The sequence below is a fragment of the Cottoperca gobio genome, chromosome 10 (genome assembly GCF_900634415.1).
Source record: "Cottoperca gobio chromosome 10, fCotGob3.1, whole genome shotgun sequence".
NCBI lineage: Eukaryota > Metazoa > Chordata > Actinopteri > Perciformes > Bovichtidae > Cottoperca > Cottoperca gobio.
The window spans coordinates 7,705,325-7,725,102 of NC_041364.1; the positions used below are offsets into that span (position 1 = coordinate 7,705,325).

General features: G+C 42.1%; 1 protein-coding gene across 1 annotated transcript in view; it reads left to right on the top strand.

The window, feature by feature from the left end:
• Positions 1-19,778, top strand: part of diaph2 (diaphanous-related formin 2) — a 351,346-nt gene that overhangs the window by 289,263 nt on the left and 42,305 nt on the right. The window contains exons 31-32 of the mRNA XM_029442178.1: positions 3,863-3,998; positions 18,102-18,194. Coding sequence (XP_029298038.1) covers positions 3,863-3,998; positions 18,102-18,194 — 229 coding nt within the window. The remainder of the gene's footprint in view (positions 1-3,862; positions 3,999-18,101; positions 18,195-19,778) is intronic.

Below are 19,778 nucleotides of genomic sequence, written 5' to 3' on the forward strand. Positions count from 1 at the left end.
TAAAAGTCATTGCACCAGATTTTGGAGGTCACCTATCAATATGGGAATACATCTATGCCGCAGAGCAGAAGTCTCACAATCTGTAACCTATAACTTCCTGAAGCCACCCCCCCCCCCCCCCCCCCCCACCTCCCCACACACACACACACACACACACACACAGTGTAACAGATGGCTAATAAACACATTTGCTGCTTGCCCAGGCGCTGTAGTGTTTGTAAAATTCAAATGAGATATAGCAGTGACACTCTCTGTGTGAGATCACTGGTGCAACTGAGCAGTTGGAAATACTCATTGCTCCATCATTGGACTGGCAAACTTGTATGCATGGGAGGGGAGCCATGCTGTGGGAGATGTATTGTGTTGTGCAGGGTCAAGGAAGAACAGCAAACACATTTCATAAATTATTGAAAAGAACAGACCTGGAAAGGGAAAATGCTTCCTGGCCCTTGTTGGTGGATTGGACCTGTGGGTTGCACAGCATTCAGTTTTCAGGCCAGTTATAGATGGAGCAGTATTTATAATCTCCATCTTAGACACACCGGTGGCCATGAGAAGAAGTGAGTGTGTGTCACATTCATTGCTTCTGGTGTGTCTAAGGTGGTCAGGCTTTCGGCCTCATAAAGCCTGAATGTGCCGCCTCAATAGTGTTGTTGACAACCCCGCCTGGTGCTAAAGGAGCACTAGATGAAATTCTGGGCCGGGATTGCAGCCACTTGGCTCTCACCTCTGACGTCACAAGCAAACTTGGAGGTGGCTGAGCCATAATGGCAGCGGTGCTAACAGAGCAGCGCTATCAGCGGTGCTAACAGGGCTAACAACAGCAACAGCGCTGACAGAGCAAACAGTGTTAATGGAGGTTATTTTACACCTTTTTCTTTGCATATGTAACTGTGTTTGCCTATATACAATTACCTTTATTTTGTTAAAGTTATTTTTTTATTTGAATATTCAGTTTGCAAACAAAATCCTCCCTTTTGGGCCTAATTGGTAGCCATTAATAAAAAATAAAGTGGATGTCAATCTTTTTCTTTCTTCTTTCAAACATTTCTTATAGTTCAAAGAAGAAGTATCAGCCTCAGTTACTAAGAAACATCAATAATACTTGGTGTCACCAGACCTAAGACACAAAGCAATTTATATTTGCTGAAGAAAGCTTGTCAGTGATCCTTGTGTTTAACAAATGAACCTCCACTTCAAAACGAAATATTAAACTTGAGCGCCGTCTTGAGGTGTTCAATGATGTCATGTTTCAACACCACAGAAGTTAATAAACCCCACTCCTGCTGGACCCAGGTGTCCCTGTCAGTGGGACGTGATGTGTATTATACATGCGTACGTTGTTTCCCTCAATTAGAAGATCACATTTTTTGTAGATTGTTTTTTTTTTTTTATTAAATTTAATTAATGAATTAAACATTTATTTTAGCAGGATAGTTCTCATTGAGATTAAAAATCTATTTTTTTCAAGAGAGTCCTGGTCAGGATAGGCAGCAGCACAGCTACAGACAAATCAAAACAGTCCCAATCACAACACCATCACAACATTACTCAAAGCATTTACAGACTCAGCGGCTTCAATGTCGTTTAGAGAGACCAGCTCTCTGAGTTTCAGCTCATATTGCAGTTGGTTCCAAGCGTAACTAAACGCCCTTTTCCCCAGTTCAGTACGGACTTTTGGGACAGTTAGAAGAAACAAGTCCTCGGAGCGAAGCCGATACGATCCACTACATTTTCGATTAATGTAAATCCTTAAGAAAGGAGGAAGAGCCCCAAGAATAGCCTTATAAATAAGGATGTGCCAGTGTTTCAGTCTACGGGTGGTCACCAACATTACTTAATAAATACGTAAGCTCTCATTGGGTGTCACTATAACTGTGACACATGACTCATTGTGAAGGCCAAAAATAACTTGTTTCCATGGTCACCTGGAATCATATTGTAAATATTCTACTTTAATGAGACACAAACGAAATGCATGGATTTATTTTCCAAACATATTTTTCAGCATATATACAGAACGCCAGAGAGGCACCATAGTTTTCATTTAATGTTCTGATGACGTTTAAATCTGGTTCTTTGCACTGATTATTCTTTTTTTCCAAACACATCCCATGAGGATTGTTTATCTCTTGTATGTCCTCCTACAATATACAGAGTCGGCAAGAAAATGAGACCTGATACAATCAGTTGTTGCCAACGGCAAAACAGAGACCGTCAAAGACAATGGTGAAGGCATAAATAAGAGATCAGTGAAAACATATCTGTTACTATGGCAATTATTGCTGCTGTGTGATTAGAGGAACATCATTATGTTGCATAATCATGTTTACAGTCAGAATTAGTTGTTTGTTTAAAAGAAGTTTTGCCGGCAGGATTTTATTTGTAATCTGCATAATTTATCTGCCAATTTATACTGTAGATGTTGAGTAATGCAGGGATATTTCATCCAACATGAATTGTCCTGTCAGTGAAAGAAGACAGAAATCAATTTGATTTGTGCTGCCAGTGCTGCCCATCACTTAAACAAAATGCACCAGTTAACTGTTTCATTACTGAATATGCAGCACAGCTCTCCATCATCCGCTCTAATGCAAAACAGCAGCAAAGTGCAACCAGTCAATAGCCCTTATAGAGCGTCGCTGTATCATTTACACAGCCTCGATCTGCTGATAAAATGTAGGTTGATTTTGAAGCAGCTGACGAAGCAAAACATAGCTTACGTTTTCATAATGCACATAATACAAAAGCACACTCAGCCCCCCCTCCCCTTATTATTCTGCTTTCTCTTTCTCTCCCTCTCTCTGTCATTGCCCTTGTCATCCAACAAGGAGACAGTGACAATGAGGGCTCGTGTCCTTGGACATGGAGCAAAGCTCTACTATTGACTGGCATCATGAGCTGCTCTTTCCTTGTTCCTTCCCCACAATCCCTGTAATCCCTCTGTCTTAGCTGCCAACACGACACACACATCAGGACCACAGGGGCATTAGATGGGGGGGGGGGTCGTACTGTCGCCACTTATTATATCAGTGCAAGACAGGGCCATGCCTTCACTTACTGACACACACACACACACACATGCATACATTAGGTGGAACACCACAGATGAGCAGAATGACAAAGATACCCATGGACAGCAAAGGCACACGGTGTATATGCATGCATACGCATACAGTATGACCTCTCACACGCATACACTAACACCTATGATGGGTCCTGTCAAGGGCTCAGCCACAGGCCTGGGATGAGAGAACATTTTGTTGTCCGCAAAGGTCACACGGTTGCATCTTACTCTCTGTTGGCGCAAGAACAAACTGACACATTTGTAAAGGCTGAATCCGTACCGTTGATTATCTCTCTTTCTCTGACTCCTTCCTGACATTTCGGCCGGTCACGAAGGAGGAGGAGGAAGATATCTCTGTCTCCGTCCTCAGAGACTGGGACACTGCTGCTACACTCCCCCATATTGTCAAAGGAAATATCCGAGCACGGTACACATGTGTGACGATCATTTAGCCTTTTGATGTATTATTGACAACGAATCAGATCTGTGTGTTATTGAAAATATGTAAAGCAGTGCAGAAGCCTTGCAGACAAATATGCTTGTATTAAAAAGCCCATACACAAGGCATGATATATTGTTTACTCCAGCGGCTTATCTCTAACGATAAAACCCTTCTCTATATACAAATGTGCTGATGGGATGCTGTCCCTTTTAAACACTATACAGTAGCAAAGACACTAAAACAGTGATGGTAGCAGGAGCTCTGATTATATATGTCTGTGTGTGTGTGTGTGCGCGTGTGTGTGTGTGTGTGTGTGTGTGTGTGTGTGTGTGTGTGTGTGTGTGCCTTATCAGGAAGCAATGAAGGAGAACCACAAGAAGAGGGAGATGGAGGAGAAGATCAAGAGAGCCAAGCTGGCGAAGGAGAAAGCAGAGCGGGAGAAGCAGGAGCGCCAGCAGAAGAAGAAGCAGCTGATTGACATGAACAAAGGTATGCCACTTCTCCCCGTGCCACCACAGAGACAGAGACGGCGAGGCAGGTGGGGAGTTAGGACGAGGAGAACAGGAGGGGGGTTTCATGGAATTGTGCTTCACACAGATTTGAACTCTGAAGGAAGAGGATAATGTGTAGGAGTGGGGGGAATCGTCTTTTTCAGCTGTGAAGAATTCTTATACTTACTCCCATAACCGATACAATGCTTCCAAACAATAGACAGATTATGCTACTTTTAGCTTGTTTTTTTTCCCCATGGTACATTTGCTCACATAGAAAGAAACATTCTTTTTCTGCAGAAATATGCACATGTATTTCCAAAGAGTGTTATAATTCTGTAATAGCGCACTTTATTGAAGTGTGGTAATTCATAATTACAAAGACTGAGCCCTCATACAGTCTGCAATCGTGGCACACGCAGTATGTAGGTCACATATCCATACAGGAAGCTATGGTCGACTTATAAAAGAGGCTGTAACTGGCTCTAGATCGCACTTCCACCACGATCATGCTGTTGTTATTCGTTTTATCACTGGTCATGTGCGAGCAACACAACAGAAAAATTATCATTCCAGTCTGACATTATTTGCGGGCAGCGTGCTATATTTATTGTGGTGAATATATTGTCCTCCAGCGATGCCAGCACACTGTGTATTGATCAGTGTAAGTTGCAGTTGTTCAGACATGAAAAATTAGAGCGACAGAGCTGGATGCCTGCGTCTGGTTATGTCAATGACATTGAGAAGGAATTTCATGCCTGAAGGGGCTCTGCAAGTAGTCAGTGTGGTCTTTTGTCCATTTTTTGACAAACAGACTGTGATTTCCACAATTCACCAGCTTCTAAATGTCAGCGCCAGCCAAGAACCTCCCTGTAGCTCAGCCACATTGGGAAATGTGACAAGACAGTCTTCAGTATGCCACAAACTCTCCAAGATAATTGATGCATGCTACAGCATTTTTTTTTTTTCCCTGAGCAGTGACCTCTTTGAAAGCTTCACTTTTAATAATCCAACATGGCTGAGCTGAAAGAGTCTGTCTACCCCTCTCTCTCATGCTGGCTAACCAGATGGAGAAGGGTAGAGAAGTAGGTATGATATTAAATATTTCTGCCAGAGCAGATCTTGATCTCAGTCTCCGAATGCCATAATATGACTTGCATGAATAAAACATGAGGATGACATGGGCAACAATGCCTGCAGCCTTGGAGACGGTGGGGATTTTCCTCCACTCTAAACACCTATAACTCGTCGGACAGTCGCAAACACAATGACCTTGGTAGTTATGAAATACACTTTTTTCAAATTCAAATTCAAGATATGCTAAACCCAGGACGCTTTTTTTCACTGTCAAGGTTCTTACCTGCACTGACTACACGGTGCCATTAAACCTTGAATAATTCCATGCTGTGTACTAACTTCTATGTGAAATGCAATCAGAGAAAGGACAATCAAGCTTTTTAGATTCTGTGAATAGACATCTGAACTGGAGCCAGAAGCAGGTTGGAGGTTACAGCGGCTCTTGTGTTCTCTCTGTTTCTCGTTAAGCTGCTTGGTAGGAACACTCGTAGCACGATATGCAATGTTTCTTGTTTCAAATCTTTCTTTTCCCTGCCTCTACTCCTCTCCAGTTGACAGCCTTGGCTTGAATCTTGGCTTTTCTCTCTCATTTCTTTTTCGAAAATTCAATGTGTGCTTCAGATATTTTTGAGTTTGTTATTTGAGGAGCCCTTTCACATCAATATTTCATGCCGAGCGTCAGCCATGTTTTCTGTGAAGGTTGATGAAAATAAGGTAGAGTTTGGCACAAAGAGGCTTTTTTTTTAATTCCTCTTACCATTAATTAATCATGGCCAAACATTTGCTGAATTAATTTAGCATTTTTAAGGTTGAAAGGCTAATTGATGCGCGGAAATAGATCTCCAGTCTGATACACCTCTACTTGTCTTCATTACTTTAATTCTTACCTTGCTGACAGACCGACAGACAGACCGACAGACAGACAGACAGACAGACAGACAGACAGACAGACAGACAGGCAGGCAGGCAGACAGGCAGACAGACAGACAGACAGGCAGGCAGGCAGGCAGACAGACAGACAGACAGACACAGACAGACAGACACAGACAGACAGACAGGCAGACAGACAGACAGACAGACACAGACAGACAGACAGGTAGACAGACAGACAGGCAGACAGACAGACACAGACAGGCAGGCAGACAGACAGACAGACAGACACAGACAGACAGACAGGCAGACAGACAGACAGACAGACACAGACAGACACAGACAGACAGACAGGCAGACAGACAGACAGACAGACAGACAGACAGACAGACAGACAGACAGACAGACAGACAGACAGACAGACAGACAGACACAGACAGACAGGCAGACAGACAGACAGACAGCAGACAGACAGACAGGCAGACAGACAGACAGACAGACAGACAGACAGACAGACAGACAGACAGACAGACAGGCAGACACAGACAGACAGACAGGCAGACACAGACAGACAGACAGACAGACAGACAGACAGACAGACAGACAGACACAGGTTTACTGACCTTAATATAGCAAATGTTTTGTATTTACAAATCCATAAGCATTAACAGATGGAGTAAACATATGGCCATTGTATTAAGAGAATTATTTACAGGTCCATATCTCTTTAATGGATTTACTGATTTACTCATTGTATTGCTTAAAAAGATTGTTTGATGGATAATACTATTGAGTTTAATGCTATTTCAAGAGGCTATTTTGAGAAGGGATAGATTTGATGTCATTTAACAAATTGCGGCCTAATCCTCTTCGCTTGAAAATGATTAACAATGAAATGCATATTTAATGAGAGTTTAATTCATTTAGTTTTTGCCGGGATGGCACCAGGCTGGGGGAGGGGCAACAGACAAATGCTTTTAGGAAACTGATTTAAAAAATAAAATCATTTTTTCTCCCATTTCCCAGTTGATAAAACTTGAGATTGTTCCCTCTGCAAGTGCATTGATACGCAAGTCTTCAACAAGCATGATTGATAGATGAGACAAGTGCAGAGCTAAACGTGTTTTCCTTGTGAAGTATTAGAAATCCTAATGTAGGAAATTGCTTATGAAATCATTACCCGGTCACCCCATTTGTTTTAATTTGCTCTAAGTGGATTTCCATATTCTCTTGAACTGACCAGATGTTCAACATTTACCAAATCACTTTACTTCACTGGAAATAATTGTTAAACATTGTAGAATAAACCCAAACTAATGTTTCTGTCTAAAACAGAGAAGGATGGCTCATCACAGCGGGGTGTTTTTTTTGGGGTTTTTTTTACTGCGGCATATGAAACAATGTCACAAGCAGCATGCCGAGTGTGTCAAGAGCCGGAGCGGGGTACAGCATCTGGACTTGATTTCTCTGAGGCATCCATGAGGAGCAGCAGGCCCCTCTGGCCGCCTGCTCGGCTGGCATCACAGGGGTCAGTGCCCCCGTCTGGGGCAAGTGTCTGCACCCACATGTCAACTGTGTAGCCCAGTCAAATCCACTAAGCTTTGAACAGAGCCGGAAAGCGCACTTGCCGCTTTGAGCACAATGCAGCTTGGCATAAGGCACATAGAAATAAACAAACAACCAGGACAAAGAAAGAAAGTTATTTTATTTAGTCCGGGCATTTCACCCATGTACCTAAGAGAAATGGTGAAGAACTTTGTGTTTAACATGTCTACTGTCAACTTTACTTACACCTTCTTCATACAGTGTAGCTTTCAGAATGTGAATAGTTTTAGTAGTAACAGCCCTTAAACCATATGAACCTCTGAAAAACATTGTTATTGCCAACCTGAGGAATATCAAGTTTAGGAGCATATTGGTTGCAGCGTGCACGTTGTACAACACGTGTTACGGTTGCACCAACTGTCTGCTATCTTACTTGACTACACACTTTATATGTAATCCAACTGGGCTTATGTAGTATTAGATTAAATCATTTTATTAACTTATTTTAGGTCTCAAAATACAATTATTTGAATTGGAAAGCATGCTTTTGTAACAAACTATGTAAATAGAATAATTAAGATAGTCCTAGACAGTATTATTGAAACCCTAAAAGCACATTAGGAGGCTCTACATATGCTGGTTTTATGATTACGTTTTACCTGCAAAGTGATCATTGTTTTACTATATGACTTAGAGCCCACTCAGCCGCTTCAATCCATCCTTGCAACAGCTTGCAGACACCAGCAGAATGCAGACCCATTGCATTGGGTTGCTCTATCATAGTGGAAGAATAGGTTCTGTCATGGTGTCTGTGTTAATATAATTATTGAACACACATCATCATCATCATCATCCTAAATGTGGTGGTCTTTGTTCACACAACATCTGGAAGCTGAGTTTACATCAAAGCATGGGTCTTCTCAAAGTGACATAGTCACAGATATTCAACAAAATGTCCAATATTTTAAGACCCTGCTTGCAGCATATGGTTTATTGTCATCGTAAATTAATCCTCAAATGGTGTTTCATTATTATTATTTTGCGTCCTCCTTTCTTCTCCGAAAACCTTTTTGTTTTTGCTTTTGTTTTTATGCTGTTGATGGTTGTCTAGGCATGTTTCCCGTTCTGCAAGGCCTGCTAGAATGAGGTCTCCGTGTCTCTGTGATTCTCTGCAGAGAGCAGTTGGCATGTTGACAATGATGGGCCTGCAGCTTCTATTTATGCATCCTCCTTGTCAACCTTTCACACTCTAAAGATGAACTAGTCTACGTTTACATAAATAAAAGTGGGCTCCCTTTTAAAAAAAGCATTCCGTTTTCTTCAGCATTTCCAGACTTTTAATGTGGATTTAAGAAGATCCGTGTATAACATTCGATGGATAGTTGTTACACATTTAAGATCCGCAGCCACACAAATTCACAGCTCGGCTAATTGAGTTTGTTTAGATCAGTTGTATTGATTTGATGAACTTAGCATGTCTTCATCATAGAGTGTTAGCTCTGGTTCCTGTGTTTGTGCAGTTGTGGAAGTCATTGTTGTCGTATTTTTATTTTTGTTTACCAAAGCACATTTTCCAAATTCAAGTGTCTATTAGTTTGGCATGCTAAACTAAATTGACATATTTATATGCAGCTGTATGACTGTTTGGGGCTGGCGGAGCCCTGTCAGCAGTGACAGTGGCAGAGATGTGGATTGATGGCTTTGTGAGACACTGACAGCGCATACCTGTGTCGCAGCCATGCCAGCGAGGTGATCATAGACAGGTGCTGACAGGCGTTGGTGGGGTGAACAGGTTAGCTCTCTAAGTTTGCATAGTGTCTCCACAGTACAGCCGACATGGCAAACAACATCTCCGGGAGAGATAGCCTTATTGAGATGTGAAGGTCAGAAACCTAAGTAGGTAAAAGAAAAGTGTCTTAGAAGACATTTCTCAGCTTAGCTTGGGAAATGAAGCCGGTATTAGAAAGCTAACGTTGACCTTCATGTTTTCCGCAGAATATTACGAACAGACGAAGGACAGACCTTTCCAGAATGTAATGATGATATATGGCACAATGCTTCTGAATTTGCTCCCTGTTTATTCCCTAAAGTGTCATTTCTTTGTCTTGCCACTGATGTCGTCCATGTCTGGTTATATATTTGTAGTATTTGATGAGTTATAAAAATGAAGGATCTTTCCACTACATCTGCATATGGATGCTGCAGCAGTGGAATACCAAACTCTGAGCAAATTGCTTTTTTCTTTGTCCTTGCGTTCGAGCTGTGTCGATCCAGAATGCAGAATGTGCAAGGCATGCTCTGAAACTACTGAGTATAGATTGGTGAATTCCATCATTACCTTGAAAGACGGGAACAAGGGCACCAGGATTATCTGCTGTCATACACCCATTCTAATAAATAACAGCATATTAGATTGTGCTATATTTCCAGTGGAAATCGGAGTCTGCCTCAAGGCGCTCGTGGTGCACAGAATACGGCTGACTGAAGGCCTATTAGAGCAGGCAGCATGACTGGAAACCTGTAGAAAAAGGGAGTAATTCATAATAACATGCAAGGATTAAACACATCTGATTGACTGCAATATGACATGTTGCAGGTGAAGGTAATACAATAAAAATACTCATCCTCCCAAATTATTGCATTTCCATAAATAAATGTCAGTATGAGGAAAATGAGCCTGGCTTCATATGAAGCCTTTTAATATTCTATGATAAATACCATAGTTCATTAGCAATTAAAGGCAACACCTGGGAACAGTCTCGCTCACATTTGTGTCTGTCTGCCTCACGCGGTAAATTGTCAAGCTGAATATGTATTGTTATTTCATTTTACATCTTGTGGCACATCTGCATCGAGGAAGACAAAGAACGCTAATTAAATTACACCTTAGAGCTTTTTATCACGTTTATCTTTAACTTAATTAAGTTAAGGTCACAATCAAGGAAGTGAGACACGCATCAGATATCTCCGCCTTTCCGGTCTCCTCTCTCTCATTCCAGTCAGTGTGTCTCTCTTTCTGTGTCTTACACTCACATATACTCATCCCACCATGTTCTTTTCTCTCATCCCATTGCTTTAGTAAATGTGCGTCTTCTTCTTCTTCTTCTAGGTAAAATCAGCTCAGGCGCAGTTGAATCTCATTAATTTGTGGGTTGTTCAAGTGTCTGATCATTTCCCCTCCCAGATCTGGACCTCACGAGTCACTTTACAGTCAATCAAACCTAATTACCCTCACTACAAAGACCATCAAATCCCATTGTCAGATCCATTTAGCTTTTCCCCAGACTGCACCGCCTCTCACTGATGCAAACAGCCCACGTGTGGTTTAGTTCAGATGTTATCTTGATCTGGATTCCAAAACTCTGCATCCACTATCCAAAGTTTCCTCTTGTGTAAAAGAGGTAATCTACACTGCCCTTGGACGGATGAAATCCAAAATGTTTATAGCATCCGCATGCCAAAAGCCTCTTTGACATCCCTTACATTTTAAACATTCATTTAATTGACGCTGGTATGATCAGTCGCATATGCTGAATGTCTGTACAGTTACGATGCGCTGCCATATACATATGCGACTGTGATTATACCCTGATGTTGCCATGGCACTAGTTCTTGTCCATACGCCAGAGCAGCACTGTAAAAGGTGTTAAAAGGTTTGAGGTTCACCCAAACTGCAAAAGAAATGTCACCTGCACCTCTTTGTCTAACCAGCTCACTTTGACTGCATCCTCTTTGACAGTACCTCCCCTGCAATATTTAAAGCTATTCCACTGATGAAAAGCACTGAAATTGTCCTTGAAGAATACCAGTCACAAGCAGTCCATCACTAACCTCGAGGATTAACTCTGCACGTCCTGTTGCTGCTTTATATATGAAGCCTTTTAATGCGTTTCATATAAAAAAAAACATTTTAATGAGAATTAGCAGCAGAACATTTCCAGATAGCTTTCAAGCCCCCAGTGGTAGTATTTAAAAATACTCATGTGGTACGTCACGTAAATTCCCACTGAAGCACCACTCCATTTCTGAGGATTCAACCTGAGGTAACTAGTAAAATCACAAAAGAAAACACAGACGACACCAATGTTCACTGATATTGTCTTATTGTTCTACCAACAACAAATGGATAGAATGCCAAAAAGAAATGCACACTATTTATTTGAGCAGATTTCAAAACTGCTCTGGCATCGTGATAAAGAGCAGATCATAAAACATTGACACATTCGATGAGGTTAAAAGAGAAACGTATGACTGAAACTAAACTCCAAACCTCAGCGTTTCTTACATTACACAGGTGCTACAGTACTGCTGAAAGATGAACATAGTGAGCTTTATAAGAAAACGTGCTTCCTATCTAGTCGCCTTAAGACTCCACATTTAGATCAGTTCACAGTGAGCAGACAACATCACTGTTCATCCCCTGGTGGGAGGCCACAGTGAAAATACATATGGTTCAGAGTCTACCATATTGCAGCTACATTTTGCAGTACCTATCCTATGAAGAAGTGGCGATAGTAGTCTACTCCGCTGTGAGGACAGGCTCTTGTGGCCCTGCTGGCACCCTGACATGTTGACCCTATGCGGCTTAGAGAAAGTGTGTCAACTTAACATCTGTCAGTGCTTGGTTGGAGCTCTCCCTTGTGTGTTGGTGGTGTTACTGGGCAAACTAGCCAGAAGCAGTGGATAGATAGCAATAGCAATATGGTTACGAGGGGGGGGCCGCAGGCAGTAGAAGTAAATTATAGCGGAGGAAGCAGAGTGTGGTGACTGCTACGTTGCAAGCATCTTTCTCTCCCCCCCCTTCCTGTCTCCCAACCTCCCCTCCCTACTGTTTCTCACTTGGGGCCTGGCAGCATCCATCCAGATGGAGGGTTTATTTTTGTTTTTGTTTGTTTACTTATTCATGCATCCAGCTATTCGGGGCATCGCAGGGGCTTTCGTTCCACCACAGAATGCAAATCGCCGCGGCGGCTAATCCACTTTCATCTCTCCCTTGTCGACATCCAACTTCTCTCCACGTTTCCCCGAGTCTCTCGCAGTCAGGACATCTCTCTTTCTTTCAGGGTACGGGATCAGGCCCGCAGTGACCGGGCCGGCTTTGCTCCAATACTTGCCTCTACTTCATGCATGTCAAACACAATACACCTCTGACCTCTCACCCACCTTTCCCGTCTTCAAGACATTCGGCCCTCTCCACATTTGACCTCCCTCTCCCCCTGACCCTGGCGCCACATAGGGTCTCATATCAAGAGGAAAGTAGACGCCACACTGCTATTCCCCCCGGAATGGAGGGTTGTGGGAGCTTCCTTAATTGAGTTATGGAGGACATGAGTGGGTTTGCTCATCAAGTTGTTACAGTAAAACAATTCAGATGAATCAGCAAGCAAATCTGTCTTTTTTATTAGCCATCTTACCCTTCCGTTCCCCTTTTTCCTCCTCTCTTTGTCACTGAAGTAGAATAGTAAACATGCACTCACACACACACAAATTAAAGAGCGCGGCATGTCTGAAAAGTTTCTCAGGTCATTGTGTCAAAGCTTTTGCCAGAGTTTGTTGGTTGCAGGGAGATGGAGAAAAAAAGAGTGATAAACAAAGGAAAGACATCTAACAGGTGCATGACTGCTGTCCTTGGGGCACGTGTGTTCTTTCTGCTCTTTGTGGCAGTAATGGTCTCACTCTGCCTGGGTCTTAGGAGCTGTTGGGACTGCAGGTAAGGAGGGCGAGGGGAGGGGATGACTCCACTCAAAGCCAGACAGTGAGAGAGAGTAGATAGCAAAGCGGTAGGAAGAGGGGGATATTGAGTAATGCAGGTGGTAGTGTATGTCTAGGTGGCTGAGCCTGAATTCAGATGTGAAAGTAACACAAAACCAGGTGCATGCAAGTGAGAGTAGTAGAGAGGGAAACGTGTGGTTGTTGCTTCTCCACCTGGCCATAAAGCAACACCCCCCCCCCCCCTCCCCCCTCCCTCACTCCATGAGCTTTTGTTTCACGGCTAATGGTCCAGGTTAATTGCACAGGTGACTCTCTGCAGGGGAACAGATGGGCTCAAATGTGTTCAAAAACAGTCTACATCAAGCTAAAAGTTATTCCTCTCCCCTTTAGTCTTCCTTCTTCTTTCTCATCTTCTCCACTGGAGTCATGGAGGGCGACTGGGGTGAGGATACACTCTTACTGCGTTCCTCTCTCTCAGTGGTTTCAATTCATCAAGCACAAGGCCTGTGAGCACTCATTAGATCTCATTACAGTGCAAATTAGACTCAGGGATTGGCTACTGGAAGGGTAGTAGATAGTAGTGGATAATAGACATATCTCCTAGGCCCGATGTTCCTCTTGTCAAACACTTTAATTTGTTTAGAGAGGAGAGTGCAATGCTTATATAAATTCAGGGGATATGTAGCTGTGATTGATTAAAATATGTGACTATGACAAATGTCATTATTTTGTATGCTTATGCTGTTATTTATCTTTTCAATTAGCATGCCACTGTTGCTACCAGTTTCACTCGTGGCATAAAGGATGTCATAATTTGCCAATATATTACAAACCAACACGGACCAGACACAAGCTTTTAGAATTCTAAAAAGTATTTGTCTCTCTTTTCCCCCATGAATCATTTGAAGGCTGCATGCGAGCCATCAGAAATTGAGTTCTCAATCGATCCACTGTGGTTTTTTTGCACCCCCCACCCACCCCCTGCACAACATGCAGGAGATGACAGATAGCAAATTGAATTTATGAACAGGCTTTGTTGACTCTGCTGCATAATTATAGGAATGCCATGCCTTTGGTGTTTAAAAAAAAAGCAGTTCATTCAAACACACACAATGTTTCCTGCTTGGATGATTGAAAGGCTTTGACACGTTTTTAGAGACGACAGCTGTTCTTTTACTTTGCAGTTATATACATATTTGGTTTTAATTAGCATGCATATACAAATTAGATGTCAAGTTTTGCATAACTTAAACTTGCTTGTTTGATTCCTAATAGGTCCTTGACTGAGGTTAAAATGTTTGTATGAGCGCTTCGACAATGCAACGGTTTCTCCTCTAAATGAACTTGCCATGAGCAGCCATGAGTGTAGGTCATCCGGCTGACATTAGTTTGAGTACGCTCTCTATCCGCTTCTCTTTAAGTATCTATTCATCCCTCACTGTCTTTGTTTGTCAAACACTCATTTGTCAGCGGACAAATCTGCCCCATAAATTTAGATTAGTTAAGTGAATCCAATAGTCTTACAACTACACAACATGCATTCAGATCACTACAAATGTGTAGGCAGGTTGTTCAGCGTAGGCGAGGGTCTGCATACTGCAATGTATGTTTAAGAAATAATTAAATATCACAGGGCTCAGGCGGTCAAGTAGCCAGGAATGTGTTTTACAACCTTGTGTCTTGCCTCGCTCCTATAGTCGCTCTCAATAACCTACTCCACCATGCACACTAGTACACCCGCAGAAACCCTCTCTGCACTGTTCTCCCTCGCTGCCTTCTGTGTGCTGTCTTTCTCCCTGTATTCTACCTCCTCCCTCATTCTATCCTTTACATCTTCCTTCCACAATAGTGACACTTACAATATCTGCGCGTATTCCTTTCCTAACCCTCCGTTTCCTTCCTCGCAACTGTTGACACTCGAATATGTGTTCAGCTCCTGGGATTGATGAATGGTACACTGTAGCCACTTTCTTCCCTTTTTATTGTAGGTAAAAAATAAAATCTTAGGGAAAAACAAATCTGTTGTGCTTTTATGCCAATCCTGCTGAGAGTACATTGCTCTTGGTATCCCTGCTAATTAGAAAATGTGATAGTGTCACTTGTAAATATGTTGCAGAGTAAGCCCATCCCCGGGGGCTCACTGTTACATTTGCCACAGCCCCTGCCTGGGTCAAGGCACCTCCTGATATTCAGGTAAAGGAGGGGGAGAATGGGAGACTGGAGGTAGGCAGGGATCAAAGGGCAAGATATGGAACAGGTACACCATCTTTCTCTGGGAGTTTCACAGAGCTTTATTTCTGCTCTTAAAGGTTTAACTGGTTAAGAAAGTACCTAAAAGTGCAAAAGCCACAACCATGTTCCGCACTTCCACAAGCTTTAATAAGATCATTAAAGGACCCCGGGGCTGTCTGTTGAGGTGCCCACCAAGGTGTTTCATCACTGCAAGGGTTTGTCAATGTCTTGGGTCTTAGCCCATCTTAACCCATTTAGAAAGCAATTTCCTGTGAGCAGAGGGGATCTTTCCTCTTGAGAAAGATCTTTGGGCATAAAAGGTTAGCTTTTCTGTAATTCCCTAGCATGCAATCTACCACTGCTGCTAATGAGAAGCGGATGAATATTTGCCCTAGGTTTAACAGCTCAAAATAAGACAAGAGTGAATTGTGGGAATGAGGCAGAAATGTTACAATAAGTGATGAAGAAAGTTTGCACAGAGGATTACTAGAAAAAGGTGTAGTCAAATAATATTTCACTTTATTTCTTTTTCTACTAAGAGCTTACCTTTTCTTTGTTAAATGTAGGCCCACAAATGCATAAGCAGGCCTATGTTAATGAGTTCATAGTCTGAAGGCTCATTTGTGGCAATGTCTTGCTAAGAGCAAGGCCTCCTCGAGTTTAAACTGTAGTCCAATAGGACATAGTTAATTGAGTACTGGGGAGTATGTTTCCCATTTTAGTCATTCTGGTTCTTTGTGTCTGCAGTCCTCCCACTGAACCCCAGTCTACTAGGGCTTCCAAGTCCTGGCCATTACAAATGATGAATTGTGCTACAGTTAAGCTAGAAGTAGGACAAATTGATCAAAGTGTCAGGTGCCCCCTGTGATGTCTAGGTCTCCATGAAGAAGGCAGTGAAGAAGGGGCTGTCAGAAAGTTTCTTGTGCCAAGGTGGTTGTAGATAAATGTTTACCTGCCACTTAACACGTTCTACCTTCTGCCAGACTTACAAAGTGTCCTTGCTAGCCTACATAAGAAGAAGTGGTTAATGATTTAGGGAGTTGATACAGTTATAGTAGCTGCAAGTTGTTCACCATATTGTTCTTCAGGTCCACTGCAGACAAAACCCACGCTCCCCCTTTTTAAACCAATGAGCTTGCTATCTGAGGTGTAGTGCTGCAATTTGAGATAAGCACTACTTGGCTCAGCTTTGGTTTTGTTCTGATAAAGCTGGTCTAATTAAGCTTGATTTAATCGGAATTGCTTTTAAGCACAGCACACTGCCGGAACAGATACTTTGATTTCAAAGTAGCCCTTGGGAAGGTCTTGAAGGAAGAAAGAGAAGGGAAGAGATAGAGACCAAAATGAGTATGAGTATGAGTGAAGAGTTGCTTTTTTAAAATTAGCATAAGACATGTTTCTATTCTTAGTTGTACTGTCTTCTTTTACTTGCATCAGTGATTGCAGGTTGGGTGGTTTGTTTCTAGGAGGAGAAGGGGAAGACATGTGCAGCCCTGACTCTCTCTGGTAATGGCAAAATATGCGCTATTTCGTTAAATTAATCGTGTAGCATTCAGTGTCAACATGTTTTGTTCATAAATTCAATTTGGCCGAGTGTCGTGTCTTTTTGAGCGCACGCGAATAACAAAAGATTGATCACCCCAGTGTCTGGGAAAGTGCTATGTGCTGAAAGTAGCAGTTGTCTCCACTTATTCTCGAACGTTACCCTTCTGCTATAGCTCTAAGCACAGAAACAAGATGCCTGGACCCTGATGGTAAACATTGTGGAAGAGCTAGTTCACTCATGTATGCAAAATAATGAATGACCAAGTCTCCAGCTCCACAATAAGTCACCCTAATGATCCTAGTTTAAAATAATGTCTGTTCTGGATCACAATGATAAAAAGGGTGCCCCTCTGACTCATTAGTATTGGGGCGTAAAGATAGATGACCCAGATGTAGAACGTAAGCTTATTTTTTAACTTCTTTTCCATTGAGCCGTATGCTGCATGTGCAGTGTGGGCACAACTTGTCATGCTGTTGGCCTCGTAGCACTTTTAGTGTCTCCTACCTGTATCTTCAACCATGCCAACTGTCTCCCGTTCTCTAGTTTCATGGATCCACACGACAGCTAGAACAGTGGGCAGGGGGAATGTTTTTCGAAGGCCGGTCCCGGTGTCATTGACTGAACAATGATAGAGCGCCCGGGTATCGAGCGGCTCCCCACTAAATCTTTGTAAAGAGCACTTAGCTCCCCTGCGTTAGCCACAGAAAGAATATCTGTCAATGACCATCAGTGGATGCTTTCATCCTGAGGCTCCTCTGCCTGTATTAGTTGCTCAGCTCTAAGTGTATTTCTCCTCCTCCCAAACTGTTTACTGAAGAAAAGGACAGTCCTGAGTGACAGGCCGCTGTCTCCCTCACATGCTCTATAAAAGGCTGGTTTATGCACTCTGCTCTCTCTTGCTTTGATGTAAAGGTAATTGTTTATGCACATTTTGTTCGAGGGCACCCATTGCTTCCACTCCAGAATGCCTAGCATGAGACGTTGAAGGAGTCAGGTGTGTGTATTTAATGCGCACATGTACAGACCCGTATGCATGTGTTATTATATATTTCATCCTTTTATGTTTATGTATGTTTGGTTCTGTTAACAGCTGTGCCTGTATGTTCTGTTCTCTTACAGAGGGAGATGAAACTGGTGTGATGGATAGTCTTATGGAAGCTCTACAGTCCGGAGCTGCCTTCCGTGATCGGCGAAAACGGACACCGCGCAACGGTAAGGCAGCGGTTTTATTTCCCAATCTATAATTTTTGCTATTTCTGTCAGTCTCACCTGTGTGCAGAAAAGAATACCCCTTTCACTTGTTAATACTTAACAGGTAACACAATAGGCTCCTGTCTATCATTTGCAAGGAGCCTTGCTCACCAGTTTGTATATGATTAGTGTGTGTGCAAGGATCCATGACTGCACATAAAACACAAGCATGTATAGTAACATATGCACATACAGAAAGATGTCATCGAAACAAGTACATGTGTGGCCCAGTGCATTAGCCATTTATTGTCCCTTTGCCATTCATAAAGCACTTATGATAATGTAGCCATGCTGGCTGCAGTGAGACTGAGGCTGATTTAGTGTAATCCTGGTGTTAATACATTCCATTCTGCCATGTTGAATGGCCCATACCCAGGGGAGCACCACCTAGTAGGGGTGCCAGGGTCAATTCATATGCAAGTCAGAGTTCTGCAGAAGAGCCACAGGTGCTGCTATTTCCACACTGGCAATCATGGTAGAAAAAAAGAAGGGGAAAACATCAGACCAATGGCTGGATTGGATGATTATGCAATAGACAGGCTACACACCGCGAAGCGAGCAGTAAATATTAGCATATTGTTTTAAGGCAGATCAAGTACATTTCTGTCTAAACCAACTTTTTAGATTGTTACTGGGCAACATTTGGTAAATCTTAGAGAGTTATAATAATTGGGATCAGATTTTGGAAAGTATACTGCTATTTACTATTTGACTATTCACAGGTGTTATTTAAACGTCATTTCAGATTCATTAACATTATGAATATCAGAATTATTAGTGGCAGAAGATATTTGGTATTGGTGCATAAGATATGGTGTATTTAAATTGATATAGAGAAGATTAGTAGAAACAGTAAGAAAGCCATGTCCTGTGTGGCTGTTTAATTTGCATTTGGCAGTGAAACGTTACCTGCTTGGTGACTTGGCCAGGACATATTGGTCCTTCCATTTCCAACTCTGCCTGGTTCTCTTCCTCTTCTGCTCAGCCATTGTTGTGGTGTTGTTGCTAAAAAAAAATAAGTGGCTATAATTGAACCTTTCCTTTGCAATGCTCACATATTGACACAATCTACTTATGCTGGTATGCACTGTGACATTGCATACATATGCACTGTAACTCTGCTCACTCATCTGTAGTGACAAAATGCGTGCATGTGTGTGTGTTTCTATACAAAGCAGTGGAATAAATGAATTCCAAGATACAAATTGTTACACTTAAAAAACGTTTTCCTGCTATGATTTGGGCAATATAGTGCACGTTATTACACATGATTATATTGTAATGTTTGTTTTTAATCAAAGATAATTAATATCTAAATATATAATGCATGAAAGATCATTTAACGAACATAACAATGATGTTGTATATCAAATGTTTTGACTAGTGTATAACAACAAACACACATGCACACACACGTTACTCGTTTCAACACCTATAATGCTGCTCATCAATAGACTTAACCTGCTCCATTCTACACTTGTACCGTTTTCATTTCATATTTCTGGGTTTGGATCTTATGCGAGCTTGTGTCTGTGTCCAAATGTG